The sequence below is a fragment of the Callospermophilus lateralis genome, chromosome 12 (genome assembly GCF_048772815.1).
Source record: "Callospermophilus lateralis isolate mCalLat2 chromosome 12, mCalLat2.hap1, whole genome shotgun sequence".
In the NCBI taxonomy this organism is placed as follows: domain Eukaryota; kingdom Metazoa; phylum Chordata; class Mammalia; order Rodentia; family Sciuridae; genus Callospermophilus; species Callospermophilus lateralis.
Window position 1 is genome coordinate 73384960 of NC_135316.1, and position 17260 is coordinate 73402219.

General features: G+C 35.5%; 2 protein-coding genes across 10 annotated transcripts in view; one reads left to right on the forward strand and one right to left on the reverse strand.

The window, feature by feature from the left end:
* Rb1 (RB transcriptional corepressor 1) overlaps positions 1 to 9169 on the forward strand; it is a 148012-nt gene extending 138843 nt beyond the window's left edge. For 2 of the 3 annotated variants that reach the window (XM_076871938.1, XM_076871937.1), the window contains 3 exons: positions 2713 to 2855; positions 5298 to 5347; positions 7303 to 9169. In XM_076871938.1, coding sequence (XP_076728053.1) covers positions 2713 to 2855; positions 5298 to 5347; positions 7303 to 7376 — 267 coding nt within the window. In that variant the 3' untranslated portion in view covers positions 7377 to 9169. The remainder of the gene's footprint in view (positions 1 to 2712; positions 2856 to 5297; positions 5348 to 7302) is intronic. The other variant, XM_076871939.1, reaches the window with a different exon arrangement.
* A 5476-nt stretch (positions 9170 to 14645) lies between these two features.
* Rcbtb2 (RCC1 and BTB domain containing protein 2) overlaps positions 14646 to 17260 on the reverse strand; it is a 41361-nt gene continuing 38746 nt past the window's right edge. For all 7 annotated transcript variants that reach the window (XM_076872745.1, XM_076872748.1, XM_076872742.1 and 4 more), the window contains one exon: positions 14646 to 15944. In XM_076872745.1, the coding sequence (XP_076728860.1) occupies positions 15804 to 15944 (141 nt within the window). In that variant the 3' untranslated portion in view covers positions 14646 to 15803. The remainder of the gene's footprint in view (positions 15945 to 17260) is intronic.

Consider the following 17260-nt stretch of genomic DNA (forward strand, 5'->3'; position numbering starts at 1 on the left):
AGCCATATGAATGGGTACTTAGGGCATGGTCCAGAAGTGTCCTTAGCTCAAGAACCTTCTGTCCCTGTGTAGTTGCCAGCTCCAAAGCTCTGCCAACTCTGTTGTTGAAGGATTTTAATAGGGGAAGGTTTTCATTATATAGACATAGTTGATTAATTCAATCTTCAGCTCCTCTCCCCACCCTCTGGAAGTTCTAAGTTACTAAGCAAGGCTGGGTCTTTCTGGCAACAAACCCCCATCCTGAAGCTACCTAGGGGCCCAATAAGCATCACCTCTTAGAACAAAAGATGGCCCTATCATCCTTGTCACTCAGGAAATTCCAAGAGTTTAGGAACTCTGTTCTCCTAAGCAAGAGAAAGACCAAGTATCATTTTGTGTTCCCACATGTGTATGTATATAATCTCAGAGAAGTGGATACGAAACAGTTTTGGAAATCAGTCATAAGAATATGGTTTAAAATGAGATACTCCAAAATGGAAGCACCATATCCAGATGTCACCATCCTGATCTCCTTATACATGTTGATACACACACATATAAACTCACTCTTGGATGCTTCTTCCTCTCAGACTTCTAGGATATTCTTTCTCTGGTATATTTATTAGGAATTGGTAATATATAAGACTTTCCCTAGTAAAATTGGCAGGGCTTATGGTAGTCCTAATGAAAACTTAGCTTTGGAACAGTTATTCTAGGCTGAGAATCCACTACTCTATTTGGCTTCCATTAACATCTCTAGTGGTGCACCACTAATTCAGCAGTCAGTGTGTTGTTATCAGTATGTTGCACCATCCTGCCCTCCACAGAACATGTATTCTGGAGGAATGGGAAGAGTGCTTATATTATTTATTGTTGAAAAATAGATTACCCTCAAAATTAGTGACTTAAAGGAACATTTATCTCACTTCTGCAAGTCAGTAATCTAGGCTTCACTTAGTTGAACTTTTTCATAAGATTTTGATCTAGCTGTCAGCTGGGGCTGTAGTCAGCTCCAGACCCAACTGAAGGAGCATCTGCTGGCAAAGTCATTCATAATTGTAAACTGATACTAGATGACTTTGGGCCAAACTTGTCAGTTCCTTGCCACTTGGGATCCTCCACTGTGCTCATTCATATCATATAGCAGCTGTAAATATGCCCCAGAGCCCAAGAGCAAAGGCTTTAAGAGCAAGATGCAAGTTAATGTTTTTCCAACCTAATATTGAAAATGACATTCCATCACTTTTGTCATATTATTTTGGTTATAAGCCCAACCCACACACAAGGAGAGGAGGATCATATAAGGGTATGAATACCATGAACTGGAAATCATTAGGAGTCACTTGAGAGGCTGCTGACCACACTCCCCAAATGAAATAACTAGAGATAGGTAAAAGTTTATATACTAAATGACCAAGTACTAAATATACATTGTAAATATTCAATGCCATGACATTTAGTTTAAGATAGGCTGCAGTTGTCAGGATTCACAAGGGAGATGTGGAAACGTTTGAGTAGGGTTGGGGCTGGATGACTATAAAATTGAGGTCTTCAAACTTCTTTGCTTGCCATACCTCTTAAAAATCACTGAGAAAATGTTGTATATACTTCCATAGTTTAAAGTTAGTAACTAAAAATCTTAAAAAGAGGGGCTCATTGAGTGCTCTAAGTATATTTTCCATCAAAACCTACTTTTGTACTTGATTTTTGGAAAATAGAACAAACAGCAAAGTTAATTCTATTGTCAAATCTACCAGTCAAACCAGATTTAATTTCTATCAGAAAATTTGGCTACATCTTTCTTTTTAGTTCAAGTAAACATGTTAATATACATCTCTGAGACATTCACCTCATTTTGTTTCTAAAATTGATAGCTAAGTAATATATTTTTTCCACATATTTGTCCATTGGATAAAATAAGGTCATGTGCCCACTTGATACTTTTTCCCAATGCTTTTTTTGCTTTGTTTTGACAGTATTCTCCCTCCAGAGATATCTCAAATTATCTCCAATAATACTTATGGAACTCAAACTCTGAAGTCTTCTGAATATTTGTTTATTTTTAAAATTTTGAGAATTAGCAGTATTTCAACAAATACCATACCAGTGGTGATTTAAATATATAAACTATATGACTTGTCAATCTAATGCCCATAAAAAATTTAAAAAATTGTTTGCTGAACATATCATGCTTATCATATTCCTGTGATCTTCTTTCTTGTTATATAATATCAAATATCCTAAAAATCCTCTGTCAAAAAAGAGTTCCAGGGGCTGGGGCAGGGGCTCAGCGGTAGAGCACTCGCCTAGCACGTGCAAAGCCGTGGTTTTGATCCTCAGCACCACATAAAAATAAATAAATAAAGGTATTTAAAAAATGTAAGCATAATATATTAAAAAAAAAAAAAAGTTCCAGAAAGCTGCCCAACTTTGCGGGTGAGTTCTCAAAACAAGGAGCCAAGTCATGCAGACTAGTAATCAGATTTGTTAGAAGAACAGTAGGAACCTCGTGGGGAAAAAAATAGGAGAATTTACAAGGAGTGGGTATTTAATGGACAAGAATTGGTATACTTATTCTGAAATGTTTTTATTTGGTCCAATAAGGCAGAAAGTTAAAATGAAAAGATGTACTTCTGCCTAATTTTTTTACACACCTCAGACTATGGTTAATAGATGCTAACTTCAAAATGCTGACATTAAGTGATTTACAATAAAGAATTCTATAATTTGTAGACTTCTGAGAAGTTCCAGAAAATAAATCAGATGGTGTGTAACAGTGACCGTGTGCTCAAAAGAAGTGCTGAAGGAAGCAACCCTCCTAAACCACTGAAAAAACTACGCTTTGACATTGAAGGATCAGATGAAACTGATGGAAGGTAGGAATGTTTTGGAATGTTTCCCAAAGCCCAGAATCTCAGTGCTGTCCCTCACTCCCACCAGACTTCCTATGCCAATTTTATGTGGAGGTTTAAGGATGGTTCAAATTAATAGGTGTGAATGTAGCCCAAAGTTAAAAGACCACAAAAATCAGATATCATTTTCTGAAATTCAATAAAGATATCAGATGTTTTCTGTTCTTTTTTAACAAATTTATAAATAAAATTTTGATGGCTTCAATATTAGAGTTAAAAATACTTACTCTTTGCTGAGAAGAAGCTTTTTAGTTTGAATCTATCCTATTTATTGATTCTTGATTTTAATTCTTGCATTATAGGAGTCTTATTAAGGAAGTTGGAGCCTAATCCCATGATAGAGATTTGGGCCTTCTTTTTCTTCTAATAGGTGCAGTGTCTCTGGTTTAATTCCTAGGTCCTTGATCCACTTTGAGTTGAGTTTGTGCATGGTGAGAAATAGGGGTTTAATTTCATTTTGTTGCATATGGATTTCCAGTTTTCCCAACACCATTTGTTGAAAAGGCTATCTTTTCTCCAATATATGTTTTTTGGTGCCTTTGTCTAATATAAGATAACTGTAATTATGTGGGTTAGCCTCAGTGTCCTCTATTCTGTACTATTGGTCTACCAGTCTATTTTGGTGCCAATACCATGCTATTTTTGTTACTATTGCTCTGTATTATTGTTTAGTGATGCCACCTGCTTCACTCTTCTTGCTAAGGATTGCTTTAATTATTCTGAGTCTGTTATTTTTCCAGATGAATTTCATGACTTCTTTTTCTATTTCTATGAGGAATGTCATTGGGATTTTGATTGGAATTGCATTCAATCTATATAGTGCTTTTGGTAGTATGGTCATTTTGACAATATTAATTCTGCCTCCAAGAACAAGGGAGACCTTTCCATCTTCTAAGGTCTTTTAATTTCTTTCTTTAGCATTCTGTAGTTTTTGTTGAAGAGGTCTTTCACCTCTTTTGTTAAGGTTTTTTTTTTTTTAAAGAGAGAGAAGAGAGAGAGAGAATTTTTTTAATATTTATTTTTCAATTTTCGGTGAACACAACATCTTTATTTTATTTTATGTGGTGCTGAGGATCGAACCCAGCGCCCTGCGCATGCCAGGCGAGTGCGTTACCGCTTGAGCCACATCCCCAGGCCTTTTTTTTTTTTTTTTTTTGAGGTAAATAAAGAGCCTATATCTTCAGAACAAATTTTTACCACTCGCACATCAGATAGACCACTAATATCTAGGATATATAAAGAACTCAAAAAGCTAAACAGCAAAGAACAAATACCCCAATCAGTAAATGGGCCAAGGAACAGAACCTCTCAGAAGGTGATATACATACAATCAATCAACAAATATATGAAAAAATGTTCAACATGTCTAGCAGTTAGAGAAATGCAAATCAAAACTACTCTAAGATTTCATCTCACTCCAGTCAGAATGGCAGCTATTAAGAACACAACAATAAGTGTTGGCAAGAATGTTGGGGGAAAAGGCACACTCATACATTGCTGGTGGGACTGCAAATTGGTGCAGCCAATATGGAAAGCAGTATGGAGATTCCTTGGAAAGCTGAGAATGGAACCACCATTTGACCCAGTTACCCACTCCTCAGTTTATACACAAAGGACTTAAAAACAGCACACTGCAGGGACACAGCCACATCCATGTTTATAGCAGAACAATTCACAATAGCTAAACTGTGGAACCAACCTTGATGCCCTTCAATAGATGAATGGATAAAGAAAATGTGGTATGTATACACACAATGGAAGATTACTCAAAAATAAAAGAAAATAAATCATGGCATTAGCAAGTAAATGGATGGAGTTGAAGAATATAATGCTAAGTGAAGTTAGTCAATTCCTAAAAACCAAATGTTGAATGTTTTCTCTGATATAAGGAGGCTGATTCATAGTGGGGTTGGGAGGGGGAGCGTGGGAGAAATAGATGAACTCTAGATAGGGCAGAGGAGTGGGAAGGAAAGGGAAGGGGCATGGGGGTAGAAAAGATGGTGGAATGAGATGGATATCATTATCCTAAATACTTGTTTGAAAACATGAATGGTGTGAATATACTTTGTATACAACAAAAGATATGAAAAATTGTGCTCTATAGGTGTAATATGAATTGTAATGCATTCTGCCGTCTTATATAACAAATTAGAATACAAAATAAATAAATTTTTTAAAAACTTACTCTTGAAAAATACTAATTTCTGTGTTTTATAGGAACCATTGAAAAATATATAGAATCATAAATTTGTGACATTTTTATTTTAGATGGTTGACTCATCAATTTTGGAAATTAAAAACTACTCAATAAAACAATATCATCAAACATCACTGAAATCACCATAGAAATTTGAGTTTTGCATTTATACATATGTATGTGAAATACTTTGTTTTTTAAATCTGCAGTAAACATCTCCCAGGGGAGTCCAAATTTCAGCAGAAACTGGCCGAAATGAGTAAGTACTTATTTCACCTTATGAAAATGAAAGAAACAGTTATTTTTCTTGCAAAAGCCTTTTGCTTCATAAAAGAATACACATAATTCCTTTTCAAGTAGCAGACGTGTTTATGCATTTAAAATATTTTGGTTGAGAGTATTTTATTTACCTCACACATTTTTTAATTAAATGTATGCTGCAGAATGAAGGTCTTTGTCACCTTAACATCTTAAGTGCAGGAAGACTAAGAAGCGAAATGTTGCCTGACCACTTCTTCAATGTAATGCATATGGTCAGAAAATACTGTATGGCAACAGAACTATCGTGAGAAGGTCTTTTATGTATGAAGGACAGGAAAAGGTTTCACAAACCTAGCATATCCTCACCCTCATTTAAAAAACACTGTCTTATTCTGCTTTAAAACACGTTCAAACAAAAGTTTTCTGTTACTAAAAATCAGACTTTTGGTAAAGAATGCCAGGTCATTTTCTAAGTTTGGAAATAAAATTGGAATATTGGCCTGGGAGTATCACTCAGTGCTACAGCATATTTGCCTAGGATGTGTGAAACCCTGAGTTCAATCATCAGCCCTGCCCCCACCCAATTTTTTATTGGGGGTGGTGATACTAAGGCAAATGGAATCCTATTCTAAACTATTCTGAGGCTATAAAAGAAAACTAATCCAAGTATAGTAGATGGCAACTCTGTAGGAAAAGATAAATGTTCACAATCCACTGCTGGGTTGTTTTAGGTAGGTAGCTGTAACAGTGTGACAGTTTCTGATATGTGATGTCAGATCATTTATAGGAAAAGAATCTGGAACTTGGAAAAGAAGAATGTTTAGAAAATGAAGGTTGTTAAAATTGTCATTCCTGGGTCATAGGACATATCAATGAGAACAATACCAATTAAAGCCTGAGAAGAGGCTTTCAACTGTCTTCATAGATACCAACTTGGAGACATAAAGTATTTAAAAGAATACTTTTGGTTGATTCTTAAGCCATTTTTTTTCCAATGTATTACGTTACAATTAAAACTAAATATAGCAAACATTTAATTTGTTTGGATTTTATATGAACTGAAATATTCCTATTTTAACTTTTAAATAGTTGTGGTTTTTCCTCCCAATACATGAAAATAAACATGAAGCTTATAACCAAAATCATGCTGTGAAGATATTTGGAAGCATTTTAGAATGCACAGTATGCATTTAAAAAGGAGCAAAAGCCTATAAAAACACGTATATTTTCTTAAAGAGTTCCACAACTGTAATCAGTACATTTCCTGGTGACACACTTAGCTACGTTACAGTTTCCTCTTCCAGGTCAAAGTTCATGGACTTTGTGCAGATGGAAAAATCCGGACAATTAGTGGGAGTTTTAACCCCTGAGGCTAAGGAAGGTATTCACCAGCTTGCTTAAAATAATTGCATTCATTCTTACTGAGGGAAGAATAGAAGTTCATTGGATTAGACAAAAGGGTTTTATTATATTTATTTTTATCTATCTATAATTTTTTGTGGTTTTTATTTTTGACCCCAGGGGTACTTTACCACCTGTAGTTATATCTCCAGCTTTTTTTTTTTTTTTTTTTTTTTTTTTTTTTTGAGACAGTGTCTTGCTTAGTTGCTAAAACTGGCCAGGAACACTTGCAATTCTCCTGCCTCAGTCTACAGAGTATCTGCAATTACAGGAGTATGTGACCAATCCCAGTTCTCAATTGTTTTTAATATTTGCTTAGAGTATTTTAAAATTTATACACACATCCGGACATTTCATTAGTACATGCTTTGAAACACTTTAATTCACATGTTGTAGTCAGTTTTACTCACATGACTTTAAAATCTTTGGAGACCCCTGCCTTTGCAAGATTTTGAGCTCCATTAGTTTGACATGAGCATAATATATAGGCAGCCCCTTGCCAACATACCCAGTACCATCAACACTATTAACAGGTCATCTTCTCTTTTTCAGCATCTACTCGAACACGAATGCAAAAACAGAAAATGAATGATAGCATGGATACCTCAAACAAGGAAGAACAGTGACGATCTCAGGACTTTGGTGGACACTGTGTATACCATGTACGCCTCTGGCTTCATTATCTCTCAGAGATGTGACTGTATAACTCTCCCAAGTTCTGTTTACAGCCACATTAATATCTCTTTTTTGTAGATATAAAATGTGCAGATACAAGTTGAATATTTGTGTGGGTGATTCCTAAGCCACTTTCAATGTTATATCAATGGTATATGCATTGTTATTATACAAGATTGAAAATCTTGTGTAATCCTGCCATTAAAAAGGTATAGCAGATCATTACATTTCCAAAGTAAAATTGCTCTGCTTTATGAATGAATTGAGGCTGCCTCTGGAGTGGGAGTACTAATAACCCATGCCTGTCTGACTACTTTGTCTTCCCTTGTAGCATATGTGTGATGTTTGCTCTTGGTTTTATTAATTTATATGTATATTTTTTTAATTTAAAAACATGAACACCCTTAGAAAATGTGTCCTGTCTTCCAAATGCAATTTGACTGACTGTCCATTCACCCAAATTATCTTAAACTCTTCTGCTAAAACAGATTATTATTAGAAACTAGGAAAAAATTAATTTTTACACATTTGATTTTATTTTAGTATTGGAATCTGATGTATTGTGTGCTTGTTTTACAAATTTTCTTTTACATACAAGCAAAAAACAAAGTACAAACATGATACTGTCATACTACTGACACAGATTTCATACCTCAGAAGTTATAAGAATTTCTTTTCTTTATCCAAACTCATGGTTTAAAATGCATATTATTGTAATACTCTTGGTTTGGGGTTTTTGTTTTTGTTTTTTACCATTCAGATCACTGAATTTTTTAAGTACCTATCTGGTACTTGAAAAAGTAAAGTGTCCAGTCAGAGCTTTGCTGCGGAGGACTCTAATACAGTATATCCCAAGTGCACTTTCTAATGTTTCTGGGTCCTAAAAAATCAAGATACAAATTAATTTTATTCCATAGCAGTTTGTTAACTATAGAAGCCTTGAGGGTTTTTTGAGTTTCCCTTAGGGATTTGTCTAATTGCATCTCAATAATTATTCTGCCCTCCTAAATTTGGGAAGGTTTGTGTTTTCTCTGGAATGGTACATGTCTTCCATGTATCTTTTGAACTGGCAATTATTTATCTTCTATTTTAAGTCAGTATGGTCTAACACTGGCACATTAAAAGCCACATTATCTCTAATCCAACATTGCAAGTAATCAAAGGTCTTGTAAGTTAGGCATTAATTTTTCTGATTTTATGCAAAAGCTTCAAATTAAAATAGCTGCATTAGAAAGAAGTGCTATCCCCCTTCCCCTACACCTAAAGGTGTGTTTAAACTGTCTTGTGTGATTAACTTATTTAGAGATGGTATATATAAAATAGGTGGTATTTAAGATAGCATCAGCTAGCATTTAGAAAAATCATTTTGTCTAAACTCAGAGTTCTTTTTAAAAAGAAATCTGGTCTTATTTCTTAGAAAACAAAATTTTGTGTTTAAACATCAAACTTACTATTTTGACAGTTATCTTGATAACAGGCACTAGAAAGCTTTACCCCATTTCTTCATTTTTTTTTTGCATGAATAGCATACAATTCAGTTAGTTTTTATGTCAAGGGCTTACCATATTTCTGGGTCTTTTGCTCATAAATTTACATTAGAATTAGTGACAGAATTTTAGGATTTCAGAGATCGTGTATTGAGATTCTTAAGACTTCAGATGTTGCTTTATTGCTTTTTTTGTACTGGTTAAAACTGTACATTTAAAATTGCTATGTTACTATTTTCTACAACTAATAGTTTGTCTATTTTAAAATAAATTAGTTGTTAAGAGTCTTAGTGGTTTGATGCTGTGGTCTTTTTATTAGATATAGCAGTGTTCCCTTTGGTATGTAAACTGTCTCCTACTATCTCATCCGATGAATTCAGTATTTAGTGGACCCTTTCTGCTGCTGATTCCCAAATTTGTTTCTCCAGCCCTGACCTGTTCACAGAAATTGAACTATCATAGCCAATCAAACTCTCAATTCCTACCCCAATCCAATTTCTCACAATTTAAGTCAAAATCAACAACAATATCTTGTTTCTACTCTAGTCTTTCCCCATTTTTACTAAACACTTATCAAGCAAAAAACTTAGGAGTCACCTATTAATTCCTGTCTGGATCACTACTTATTTATTCATTGTGGTCCTGTGTGTTTGGAACTAAAAATCATATGCGATCAGAATCTTATCTAAATTGCCATATTCCTTTCTATAGTCTTTAACGCACTCACTGGAAATATTCATCTTTCTCTCAGAAATATTTAATGTTTGATTATCATGAGCTAAGGCCCTATACAGTCTTATATATCATGTGGTATGTATCATTTTATTATTATTCTTAACTCCAAAAATATATATAAAATGCATCTAGCACACAGGTTTATTTTTGGTTTATACAATTTCTCAGAAGTGGGTGGAAAATGCAGTGCTTTCCTTCTGGAACAGCATATTTATTCCTGAAGGAAGAAAGGCAAAATAAAGAGGCTAGAGCAGGACAAGCAGCAGGTGAATCTCAAGAGGCTGTACTCATATTGCATGAGGATCTTAAATGAAATGGTGTCTTAGGTCAAGTCAAAAATCAAGCAGCCTTAACAACTCTATAAACATTTTTGTCTCAGTGATGGAAAATTAATCACTCCTGATAATTTAGTATTCTAATTATTTAAACATTCATTATAATAAAAGGAACAAGTTCAAATTCATGTATTTTACTTTTCATTACAGTTTTCTGGCACAAATGGTGGAGGGGAATATCCTGCCTTCTATTATTATCTGGATGATCGCATAGAACTTGCTTTTTTTTTTTTTTTTTTTTTTTTTTTTTTTAGTTTTCAGCGGACACAACATCTTTGTCTATATGTGGTGCTGAGGATCGAACCCGGGTCGCACGCATGCCAGGCAAGCGCGCTAACGCTTGAGCCACATCCCCAGCCCCTAGAACTTGCTTTTAAAGGCATATTTTTGTTCCTCATTTTGGGACCAATGTGTTGTACATATCAAGTTAAATATTCAGTAGAATTTCCCTCTGGGCTAAATTGGTATTTTTAAAAAATATTTATTTTTTAGTTGTAGATGGACACATATCTTTAATTATTTTTATGTGGTGCTGAGGATCGAACCTAGGGCCTCACACATGCGAGGCGAGTGCTCTACTGCTGAGCCATAACCCCAGCCCCTAAGTTGGTATTTTATAGAAAACTTTGCCACACCACAAGGCCAGGTATGGTGGCACACACTTATAATCCCAGCTACTAGGGCTGAGGCAGGAGGATTACAAGTTGAGACCAGCCTCAGGAAATTAGTGAGACCCTGTCTCAAAAGTAAAAAGAGCTAGTGATGTAGCTCTGTGGTACAGGTCTTCTGGGTTCTATCCCCAGTACCATCACCAAAAAAAGAAAATAGTCTACCACAGATATTCTTAAATGGAGACATTATGGTGCCATAGTTTGTATGTCAAATATATGGCAAAGGCCACGTGTTAAAGGGTTGGTTCCCAGGGTGGCACTGTTAGGAGGTGGTAGCAGAATTTTTGAGGGCTGGATCATAATGGGAGGTTCTAAGGTCACTGGGGGCATGCCCTCCAGTAAATTATGGGATACCGTGCTTCCTGTCTCTATGTTTCCTGGCTCGTGATATAAACAATTTGCTCCACTATGTATTCTTGCCAAGATGTGCTGCCCTCACCGGAGCCCCAAAGTCATGGGGCCACCTGATTTTAAGCTGGAATTCCAGAACCAAGAGCCAAAATAAACCTTTTTCCCTTTTTAAGTGAATCATCTTAAGTATTTTCATTATAGTAACACAATACTGACTAATACATATGGTAACACTATGTAATGTGTAAATGAGATAAAAACAAGCTCTTTTAATATGCAGCTGAGAGAGTCATCTATTCTCATAAACTCTTCTGTTCATTGTTTTGAGGCTGTACTTACATATTAGAATTGACATGTGACACTGATAATTTATTTCAACATGTTTCCTGTGATAATTTTTCAAAAAATGTATTTTTAGTTGTCAGTGGACGTTTATTTATTTATAAGCAGTGCTAAGAATCAAACCCAATGCCTCACACATGCTAGTCAAGGGCTCTACTGCTGAGCTATACAACCTCAGCCCCTCTATGTAGTTTAATATGAAAGATTAAATGTATTGTACAGACCAATATCAGTTACTTCCTAAATAGAAAATGTTATGATTTTTATTTAGTTAAAGTTACTGAAAAAAAAATCTAAGTTTTATATTTCAATGTTTGGGTAAAGACTGAATATAAAAATAACAGTAAAATATGATTTTTCCTTTTTCTTCACAGTTTGCTCAACCTATTTGCTATGAAAATGGAGGGGGGTGCTAATAAAGTAGGTGAGGTTACATAGTTGATGGTTGCTTCTTTTCATTCTCACTGGTTAAGAATTCTGCCTCTAAATACAACTCTACATGTTATGGTCCATTTATAGTAGCTGTACACTAAAGAAGATATTTAATATTCTTAACCTTTGCTTTTTAAAATGAACTAAATGGCATCTTAAAAAATGTCTATCAGCAAATGAGGATACTACTTCATTCATACAGAATCTTGATTTTTCTCTGTACATCAGGGTAAAATTATATTGGAAACATTAAGACATTGAACTTTTCTGTGGAAGTAAGAGATGAAACAAAACTTCAGGCTAGAAAAACTTAAACCTGTATAAAAGATTCATTCATTTCTGATGCAGAGTCATTTTGAAAATCTATCTGTGTGTCACTTATCACTAATAAACAGAATATTTTGAGGCTTTGTAAACACTCATCTGTCAGAAGGAAATAAAGGAAGGAAATCTTTTGGAAGTGTCAGTGGCAAGTCTGTCCTCCAAGACCAGAGAGAAAACATGTTTTTTCAGTAGATGTTTCCACCACACCCAGGACTCATCTGTCATCTCTCACAGTGGTCTAAAATTAGCATTTCCTTATTGTTTAAAATCATAAATTATACGTGCTAAACCACTTGATTCTCATCCCTGGCAGAATATCAAAAACACTTGTGGAGCTTTTTAAATACTCTGAGTTAGAATGCTCAAACCTATATTCTGTAAAGTCTCACAGATTACTCTGCTGTGCACAGAGATAAGGAGCACTGAGATGATATTGTACCCCTACAATATGAGAGCACTTAGAAAACATGGATACAAATCCAGAGTAATAACTTGTACCCTAGGAGTATGGCTATTGACCTGTTATGAAGCCTGGTAAAGGGTAGTTCATTTATCATTAATAAATAAACTTCTCTGTTCCCCTTTCAGTGTTCCAATTTTTACATGAAATGTTTATTAAAAGGGGGAGGGGCACTGAGGAGCTAAGACCCTGAAGAGCAGGTGGAACACAGGATTTATAGAGCAGTGAATTCTGTATGGCATAATAATGATGGCTACATTTCTCCAAACACATAGAATTTGCAACAGCCTTCAGGTGATGAGGTGTCAATGCAAGATCATCACCTATAAGAAATACTCACTGTGGTGGGGGACCCTGGTAATGGGGGAGGCTACACATGTGTGAGGGCAGAGAGCAAAATAGGAAATCTCTGAATCTTCTTCTCAATATAGCTATGAACTTAAAACTCCTCTTAAAAGAAAGTAACCTTGGGAAAACTGGAAATCCATATGCAGCAAAATGAAACTGAATCCCTTTCTCTCGCCATGCACAAAAGTTAACCCAAAGTGGATCAAGGAACTTGATATCAAATCAGAGACATGGCGTCTGATAGAAGAAAAAGTTGGCTATGATCTACATACTGTGGGGTTGGGCTCCAAATTCCTCAATAGGACACCCATAGCACAAGAGTTAATAACTAGAATCAACAAATGGGACTTACTCAAACTAAAAAGTTTTTTCTCAGCAAAAGAAACAATAAGAGAGGTAAATAGGGAGCCTACGTCCTGGGAACAAATCTTTACTCTTCACACTTCAGACAGAGCCCTAATATCCAGAATATACAAAGAACTAAAAAAATTAGACAATAAGATAACAAATAACCCAATCAACAAATGGGCCAAGGACCTGAACAGACATTTCTCACAGGAGGACATACAATCAATCAACAAGTACATGAAAAAATGCTCACCATCTCTAGCAGTCAGAGAAATGCAAATCAAAACCACCCTAAGATACCATCTCACTCCAGTAAGATTGGCAGCCATTAGGAAGTCAAACAACAACAAGTGCTGGCGAGGATGTGGGGAAAAGGGTTCACTTGTACATTGCTGGTGGGACTGCAAATTGGTGCGGCCAATTTGGAAAGCAGTATGGAGATTTCTTGGAAAGCTCGGAATGGAACCACCATTTGACCCAGCTATTCCCCTACTCTGTCTATTCCCTAAAGACCTAAAAAGAGCATACTACAGGGACACTGCTACATCGATGTTCATAGCAGCACAATTCACAATAGCAAGACTGTGGAACCAACCTAGATGCCCTTCAATAGACGAATGGATAAAAAAAAAAAAAAATGTGGCATCTATACACAATGGAGTATTACTCTGCATTAAAAAATGACAAAATCATAGAATTTGCAGGGAAATGGATGGCATTAGAGCAGATTATGCTAAGTGAAGCTAGCCAATCCCTTAAAAACAAATGCCAAATGTCTTCTTTGATATAAGGAGAGTAACTAAGAACAGAGTAGGGACGAAGAGCATGAGAAGAAGATTAACATTAAACAGGGATGAGAGGTGGGAGGGAAAGGGAGAGAGAAGGGAAATTGCATGGAAATGGAAGGAGACCCTCAGGGGTATACAAAATTACATACAAGAGGAAGTGAGGGGAAAGGGGGAAAAATATAAGGGGGAGAAATGAATTACAGTAGAGGGGGCAGAGAGAGAAGAGGGGAGGGGTGGTGGGGAGAGGGGATAGTAGAGGATAGGAAAGGCAGCAGAATACAACAGACACTAGTATGGCAATATGTAAATCAATGGATGTGCAACTGATGTGATTCTGCAATCTGTATACAGGGTAAAAATGGGAGTTCATATCCCACTTGAATCAAAGTGTGAAATATGATATATCAAGAACTATGTAATGTTTTGAACAACCAACAATAAAAATTAATTAAAAAAAAAAGAAAGTAACCTTGTCAATGGCAATAATATGAATAGTAACATTTATGTTTTAAGTAGGCTTTGCTATAAGACATAACTGAAAAATTTCCTTAAAACAAGCATATATCACATGGAAATATATATATGAGACGTGAGGTTGATATAATTTCACTGCTGCTTAGGGATTAAAAATGCATTTATTCTATTATCTGCAAATAAGCACTTTATTATTATCAAATAGTTCAGCATCAGAACAAGATTTACAATTCTAAAAGGGTTTTCTTTACATAACATCATACTGTGAGATATATATTAGAAGAAACAGATACTATGTCCTGTTCCATTTTCTCTTTTGCAATTGGGTAACTTGTTTTGATCTAAAAAGTATAAATTTCTCTCACACTTGTTATGTAAGTATCATTTCAGCTAGTACAATTATACCAGTGCAGTTTAAGAGACCTGTTTTATAGTGACATATGATCAACTGTAAGAAAAACTCATAATCATTTTTACTTACAAAGGCAAATCATCCTTAACACAAACAAAAGCAAAGAACCTTGTTATGCATTTATGTAAGGCAGATGAACCCAGAAATAACATTCATTTGAAGGTAATACTTCATATCCAATAATCCCATATGATAAATTAATTACTCAGACTAAACAAAAATTAAAATTAGCCCTTGGGCCTTTGACAATTTAATTGCTAAGGCCTTTTGTGAATTCTAATTAGCGCTCTAAATTAGCCACTATTTCTCAGAATGATGTACCAGAAGACTATGAACCTCAATAATTACAAGCTGTTTTATATTTATCCTGTATAACTTCTTTATCCAGTATTCCACAAATAAAGCTGTTCTCAGATCACCTTTAAGATTTATAATCAATTAACTGAGTGCCTATTATATGCAAGGCACTGTTTTGGGTGCTGAAAATGTAGTAGTGACAGCATTCTTTGTCTAGTGAAATGCGTACTACCAGCCTGCTGAATAATGGAACACTTGGCCAGAGGAGCATATACCAATATCCCAATGAATCAAAGTTGTCCAACTGATTCAAAAGAGGAAATGGTAAATACAAGACATTTGCATTGTTTTCCTTGAGCACAGTTGCATCTGATGAGAGTATTCAATGCTTTCTATGTAAACTTTGGATTTAGGCATATGAAAAAGACTGATTCACATCCTTCTAACAGAATACAAGTATTCAGCCAAAAGTAGCTGATCCTAAATACTGTTAACTGAAGTGAAGCTATTCACCACCGGCTTTTTTGCAGGGGAAATGGAAAGGTTCAAAAACTCTTCTTTTCCGCAGATGGGATCAATTTTTAAAGGCTCCAACTCTGCTGGCTTTGCTAATGAAGTTCTTCAGGAGATCATGGTCCATTTCTGCAAAGCCTGAAGTTTGTGTCACTACAGTCAGGTGATTTATGCAAAACCTGAAGCAGAAGTCTTCTAAATCCTAGGAACAACAATAACAAAGGCTTATTAGCAAATTCATATTTCCCAATACAGTGCCATATGGCAGGAGAATTCCTCAAATAAGAAAAAAAATGGATAGCCAATAGGAGGAGATATTGATAGAGCAATACCTAAGCAATAGTTACAGAAAGTATGTAACTAACATGAATCCAAGCTTGTAAATATTTAAATAACAGAGTAAAACCTAGCTCCCTCATACCAACTGGTGCAGAGTCTGGCTTTTTCTTCCCAGAGATAAACACCTAAGTGTATGAATTCTCCAGTACCCTTTCTAGTGACAGTATTTGTATCAGTCATTCCACCTTTAATATTTGTTAAAAGCACTACACTCCCTTTTTTATGTTCCCTGTGCACTTTAAATATTTCTTACCTCCAAAATTTTTAAAAGAAATGGGTGAAGCCATAAAAATTAGTAATGGTGGGAAGTTGCTTCCCTTAAATCATTAACAGGCCACTGTTGTTTTTCCTTTGCAAGACAAAGGATGGGGGATGGGATGGATGGGTTTTGTCATACTACACTTATCTTCAATAATCATAACTGCACAGTAGCCCAGTGTGTGTCTGGGCCCTGGATTCAATCTGCAGCACTAAAATAATTCTAACTTTATTATTATTTTTGCAGTGCTCGGGATTAAACCTAGGACCTCACACATGACAGGCAAACACTTTATCACTAAGCTGCACCCCAGCCCCCAGATGCTTTTCTGATCTGGGGATAAATGAAGCCAGCCTGCTGGGACCTCTAAGAAGCCTCAGACATACCCTGGGCTGCTGCCATCTGACACAGCCAAGGGGCTACCAACTGGTGATCAATTTTATATATATATATAAAAATATTTTTTTGTTAGATGGCCACTATACCTTTATTTATTTACTTTTAATGGTGCTGAGGATCGAACCCAGGGCCTCACACATGCTAAGCAAGCACTCTCCCATTGAGCCACAACCCCAGCCCAGTGATCAATTTTTAAAGTTTCTTCTCCAATGTTGCTCAAACTAATTTATAAAAACTAAAGTCCTAAATAATTTCCAAGTAATTACATATGCATGTTGCAACTGTGGTCTTTTTTTATTCTTTAGGCACATATAAACTACAGCAAATGCTGAAGACAAAAATGGATCAAAATTAGCAATTAAAGAGAAAATTAGCGATATCGATAGCCATGTCAATGCCTGTAGTACATTTCCCCTTAAGTAAGAAACAAACTACATGAAGATAACTATTATTTCATCCTAAACATAGCTGGGTTGATCACACCAGCAGTGACAGTTCAGTCCGAGGCAACCTCTCAGTGA